General features: G+C 49.8%; 1 protein-coding gene across 1 annotated transcript; it reads left to right on the forward strand.

Moving 5' to 3' along the window:
- The first annotated feature begins 874 nt into the window (after positions 1 to 874).
- LOC308098552 (transmembrane protein 100) lies at positions 875 to 6,102 on the forward strand. The gene has a single exon (XM_080446950.1). The coding sequence runs from the start codon at positions 1,178 to 1,180 to the stop codon at positions 1,568 to 1,570; it is 393 nt and encodes a 130-aa protein (XP_080303076.1). The 5' UTR covers positions 875 to 1,177; the 3' UTR covers positions 1,571 to 6,102.
- The last annotated feature ends 508 nt before the right edge of the window (positions 6,103 to 6,610 follow it).

Raw genomic sequence — 6,610 nt, forward strand, 5'->3', positions numbered from 1 at the left:
AGATAGATTTGCCAGCTCAGACAGGGAACGCTATATTATGGATTGATGAATGTATACGGAGGAGAAACGATTCCAGAGCTAAGCATTATGTTCAATATACAGACGTTCTTATCCAGAGTGACGCGTACAAAAGTATTATCTGCTATGCCGAGGTTATCTTCCAGTCAGCCAAAAACTGAAATATGTGTGGGTGGAGAGCAATGAGTGAGTTCTGTGTGTGTGTGTGTGTGTGTGTGTGTGTGTGTGTGTGTGTGTGTGTGTGTGTGTGTGTGTGTGTGTGTGTGTGTGTGTGTGTGTGTGTGTGTGTGTGTGTGTGTGTGTGTGTGTGTGTGTGTGTGTGTGTGTGTGTGTGTGTGTGTGTGTGTGTGCGTGTGTGCGTGCGCATACTATATAGTGCACATAGCAGGAGGCGTGTGGGTGCATGTACAGTATAGGAGCTGTGATGTGGTACTGGGGGAATGGATAGAGCACATGGAAGAAGTATGGTTATGTTTAGAGGGTGAGGATCTCCCTTCTCTCCTCTCACTCCTTGTAATTCATCACGTATAATTGAGTCTCCATTCCGGTAATATCACATTTTTTATTACTCCCCGCTGCAGAATAAAAAGACAACAGAAAAGGGAAGAAAAAGGAGACTGATGATGTGTTGGAAAAGAGGGTGCCGTTAACTCTTCTTCACCCCTCCTTTTTATCTTTTTTTTTTTGCTCCGTTCCCCTCTCTCCCTACTCCAGCCTTTTGACATCACACAGGAGGGAGCCAATCGCAGAGCTTGGACTTGCCCCCTTTTTCCTTCCTGGCTCCACCCCCGAAGTGGCCCCTTACATATATGCCCCCTCGCTCCGTTCGGCAGTGTAAAATATGCTGCGAGAGAAGAACCAGCAAGCGCTACGCCGACACACAGTCGGAGAGGGAGAGGGAGAGGACGCTGAAGTGTGAGTGGATTTCTGCGCAGACTTAAGGGACGCTTCAGCCATTCTTCCTCCAGACTCCTCTTCTGGTCTCACAAAGACCTCCTTCTGCTCTCTCTCTCCCTCTCTCCCTCCCATTCTGTTCTCCCTTTCTTGCCTCTTCCCCTGTGGCTCTCCAAGCCAGAGCTGACTACAGAGGAGACCACAGACCACAACTACCACAGCCCTATAGTCTCCAGACCCTGCACGAGCAGCCCACAGCACGAGGATGGGCTGCACCACGGGTCACCTCGCCTGTCAGCCCCAGCCCCAGGGCAACTCAGGACAGGAGGGACAGTGCCTGGAGGCGGGCGGACCCAAGGTCCCGGACGTGCTGTCGTCGCTGGAGCGTCTGTCCCAGGCCACCGGGGGCATGGAGAAGTCCTGGTACCGCTGCATCTTCCCCTTCGGCATCATCTCCCTGGTGATCGGCGTGGCGGGGACGGGAGTGACCTACACCTACAACGACTTGCCTCAGACCAAAGTGGTGTCAGTGGTGTTGCTGGTCGTGGGCCTGGTGCTGGTGCTCACGGCCACCGCTTGCTGGGCCGTGCACAAAAAGAAGAGGAGGAAAAAAAAGGAGGGAGGAGGCTCCTTCACCTCAGAGCAGTGTCCCCTGTGAGGCACGACGGAGAGGGGGACTCAGGGACACCGAGCGAGGAAAGACATGCCCGGGGGCCAGGGGCTCACAGACGGGCTAGACAAGCCACCATTCCAACCCCTCTATATGCCCCAAATCCTCTCAAATCTTTATCACACTAAAGTTTGGCTCCGCTCGCACCGAGGAGAACTTGGGGTTCAGAGTTGATATGGACGGAGAAAGAGAGAGAACGGATGGACACTGAGGATCTATGGGAGCCTGGTAGCGCTTTTTGGATTGCCACCATCGGAGGGATCACCATGCACAGCTCACACGAACACACACACTGTCACGCACGCACACACACACACACACACACACACACACACACACACACACACACACACACACACACACACACACACACACACACACACACACACACACACACACACACACACACACACACACACACACACACACACATACTGCTTTATCATCAGACAGCAGGTGTCCAGTGTCAAAACAACTTCCAAGGAGACACATACATAAATATGCACCTCACACACACACACACACACACACACACACACACACACACACACACACACACACACACACACACACACACACACACACACACACACACAGACGCACACAAACGCACGTACACATGAATATGCACTGCTCTCACACACACATACATATGCACCAGCCACACACACAGCAGCGGGAAATCTCACACTCAGCGCGCTATGCGGAGCGCCTGTCAGAGTCGGCGCGGACGTCACCGGGCACGTCAGTCGCGGCATTCCTCCAGCCAGGATAGGTGACCGTCCGAGAGGCCAGGAAGTGGGCCAAAGACGGCAACCCGACACTGGGCCGAAAGAGGAGTGCACCCACGTCAGCGGCCCACGTCATTCACTCGTCCTGTGACACCGCAGCAATGTGTTGGGGCTTTTTTTACGCAACGGGAAAGTGGAACCCGAGTCCAAAAGGCTCTCGCTGGCAGCTGTGTGGATGAGGAGTTGGGAGAGGGCCGGAGAGGGTCTGCCGGGGGGGAAATGTAGGCCGCATGTGTGTGTGTGTGTGTATGTGGGCCCACGTACTGTATGTAAAAGTGTGCATAACGTGGATATTGGGGGGGGGGGGACTGAAGCTTTACAAGACCCTGTGCCGTGTAAGCGTCACTATTAAGGAATGAGGGAGTCACACACACACACAATCACACACTCTATGTGAGTGCATGCGTGGATGTCCCCCAGCACAGCCCAAACTATTGTAATAGGCCCTGTCCACAAAAGGGGCAAGACATTTCCAGTGGAGCAACTTGGAGAGGAAACAGACTCTCAAAAGGTCTTTATCTTTTTTTTCCTCCCCTGCGTCAGTGTGCAGGGCGGTGACTTTCTGACTGACTTTTACAGATGCCTGCCCTCCTGACTATGTGTGAACAGTGTGCCCAGCATACTGCGTACGTGGGGGACCTCACCTCCAGGCAGGGCAGGCCAGGATTACTGAAGGACACACTGCCTGAGGGCTGAGGGGGGACATGCCACGGCGGGGCTGCTTTGACTTGGACAGTCCCTCCCCATGCTGCCTTAATCTATACTCCATCTTACAACGGTGTCGCTCGCTGAAAATAGCTGCTTATTTTTGGCGAGCGACACACCGTCGTACCGCGAAGAATACATCCGGCTGCTCTGGTGCCTTGAGCGTATAGCGCTCAGTGGAAAAAGGCTCTGCAGGCGTTCCCCCGTTTCCATCTGCTCTCCTGGGAATTTCTCCCCTCTCTCTTTACCCCGACCCGACAGGACTCTCTCCCCCCGACACCACCCCCCCCCCCCACTCCTCCTCTCCGGTGCCCGCCATTTATACACCTTCCCTCATCCTTCCATGCCACCACCCTCACCACCCCCGCCACCTCCGCCTCCTCCTCCTCCTCCTCCTCACATCTCATTTCACTGTCAGCCCCATTATGATAGCCCCGGAGCAACTGTGTTGCTGCACCGCACACCACACTCACTTTTAAAAGCCACACGTCACACAGCCCTGCCCCGGGGCTCAGCCATGTCTATTTAGTTCTCCACCTGTTCGGCCATATAAATTGTATTCTTTTAATGTTTTATAGATGAAAGCCCATTGGCCGAGAGTGTAGGTAGGGGTTAATCCCTTTTGTAGGTATGCGTGCCAGGGCGTTTGAATGCACTGACGAAAAAGAGAATCGGTTGTGGGGATTCCCTCTCCTCTCCTTTTGCCTCTGTGCTCTTTGTCTTGCAGGGAGATTGGATGTTGTAGCTATACTGTGTTGCGGCGCTCGGCTCCGCATCGCTGACTGCCAGGAGTCTCGCTGTCTGTGTGTGATCTCACTAGGTGAGAGCACATTCTATTCATGTCTTAAAGAAGATTCTACAGTATGTTCTTGAACGTAAGAAGGGAGAGTACACTAAGGAAATCAAGCGGGAAGAAAATGCATGTGTGCAGTAAACACTGCAGAAAATAGAATGGAATTTAACACCATTTGTGTCTATGTGATGGAGCATGCACCCAGAGATTCTGTTACCCTCGACATTGATTACACTGTTGTATTGATCCGGGCTCCTACATTAGTGCCGCCCGCTTCTGTAAAATGTGTCTATGCATAATGTAGTAGCATTTGACAAACCGTGCCAAAGGCCATCCCATGTTCATAGTATTCACATTCATTCAAAGCAAATCGGTGATAGCTATCGTTAAATGACAACTATTGCCCATGAGCTGTGGCATTGTGCCATATTGTATATGTCAAGAGAAGACTATGACTTGGGGTGTTTTCTAATAGACAGGCTTGGCCTGAATTCCCGCTTGGGTTGTAAAACACAGTAAAATCTTCAGTGTTGATATAGAAATGGGTCCATTTGGGTCCATTTTTACACTCTCAGGGTTAAATTGATGCTGAGGATTTTCCCCTCTCACGCTTTGCCTTGCCCTGAATATGTTGCAGATCATTTTGCGTTGGATGCCCTGTTGTGGTGGTGTTGTCATTACGGCAGTACAGGAGAGAGAGAGAGAGAATAAATAGGAAAAGTAGGATGAACAGATAAAGATGGAGAGCCCCGTGACAGCTGCCCTATAGCCTCTTAACTTTTATGTGACAGCGGAGAGCCCAGGCTGTGGTGAGATTGGGATCAGCCATCCCGAACAGAACACAATTATATTCTGAGAGGATGTAATGCATTACGGGAAGGAACAGTGAAAATGTCAATTCTCCTAGAGATTGGGATCTGTGATTGGGCCTCCTTGGGTCTTTGAGCTGGGACAATGACGGAACCCACAGCACTGAGTCACGGCGAGGGAGGAGCCTTTCCTGTGCCTTTTCTTATTGGCAAAGGAACAGAAATCAAAACAAACAAGGCCTCTTTTTTTGTCTGTATAAAGAGACATCCTTCAGAAGAGCCAGGTTAGGTTTTATTTTATGATTCTTTTTTAGGGGGGGGGGGTATTAAAGGAAGTGTGGAGGATATTTATGACACTGTTTTTAGCTCCAGCGCAGTGGTATTGTGTGAGCAGATGAGACAGTAACCCCAGGTGGGATTAAATTACATTTTAATGATGACGAGGTAGCAGCCTAGCGCACTTCTCTGCATTGTATTGCAGCCCAGTCGGGGCACCCCATCTACCCCTGCTCGGATTATACTGTAGGCCTAATGAAAAACCTGTTTTTATCTCGGGATGGATCAGGAAAGGGGCCGATTTGGTCCAACGACGATGACAAGTTGTGCGTAGCGCTATCATCACCTCCAGCGAGGCACGCCATGTTCAATTAATTCTCAAGGGATCACGAGAACAACGTGATGAGATGAGCAGCCGGAGCTCTAAATGTCCTGGCGTGCTCCCTGAGTGTTTTTACTCAGAAAAAGATAGATTGCTGTGCAGGCTCAGACGTGGTAGAGATCCACTGAGAGAGGGAGAGTTGTGCAATTTCATTGAGAGAAGCAGACCGCAAGGAGCCAGCAGCGTGATGGGAATACAGATTTTACAGTCAGTCAGGCCACCAATTTGACCACAATAACGTAGCTTAGCGTAAACGCACACACACACACACACACGCACGCACGCGCACATGCACACGCACATAATTGGCCAGTGCATGATGTACATGTACACAGAGTGTGTCTGTGTTCACAGCCGTGTGTTGGACTGTAGGGGGCGAAAGCTCTTGTGTAACCATGAAGTTTGCATATTTTTTGTTCTAGCTGTTTGTGAAACTATACAGTGCCAAAATTGTTGATGTGTATTGATGAATACTGATGGCAATTGGCCAGATATTGTTTTGTAGCGATTCAAAAGTGATTCCCCCTAATGCAGAAAATCTACCTCTCTCAGCTCTGGTGAGGGAAATCTTTCTTTTACACAGTAGACAGCCTATTCTAATCCACTATTGCTGTTGGTCACTCTAGTGAGCGACAAAAGATTGTTTGTCTGTTATTTGGTGCTGTATATATATACATATATATATATAACCATTTTATATTTGTACTGTATATTTATACTTGAAAATGTATTTTAAATGTTGCATTAAAGAAATGTTATGTGAGCACGTTTGTCATGTCATGTTTCAGCATAAAGCGCCTTGATTAAAGTCCACCTACTGGCAAAAGGCTTAAATGTTAGTGATGATTTATAATTTATACTTCGCAGTACAAGAGTATACATTGCCAACAGATCCGATCCCCTTGCGCGATGGAATAGCCTATAAATTTACAGCAAGTAAAAGAATGGCAGCATCACTCCACAAATCATGGTTCCATTCGACATTTAAGCATGAGCACTGTTGGTCCAATTCAAACCCTGCTGCCAGCAGCAATGGGAACTGTCTGTGGGTGTGGAGAGAAAAGGGTTTCGGTCTGAATAACAGCGGAGAGGCCAGTGGGGGGGGGGGGTCGGTTAGATTGCTGGGGTCAGCACAGATTACAGGAAACTGGCTGGGAGCAATCATCCGCTTCTGAGGCCACGTCCACACAACTACGTTTTAGTCTGGAATAAAAACTCTTAAGTCTGGAATATGCATTTTAGTGTGGATGTAGCCCCAAGGCCTGGCTTCAA

This window comes from Gymnoscopelus braueri, assembly GCF_963280865.1.
Source record: "Gymnoscopelus braueri genome assembly, chromosome: 13".
NCBI classification, from domain to species: Eukaryota; Metazoa; Chordata; class Actinopteri; order Myctophiformes; family Myctophidae; genus Gymnoscopelus; species Gymnoscopelus braueri.

Coding starts and splice junctions, on each gene's coding strand:
- LOC308098552 (XM_080446950.1), top strand. CDS start 1,178: ATGGGCTGCACCACGGGTCACCTCGCCTGTCAGCCCCAGCCCCAGGGC.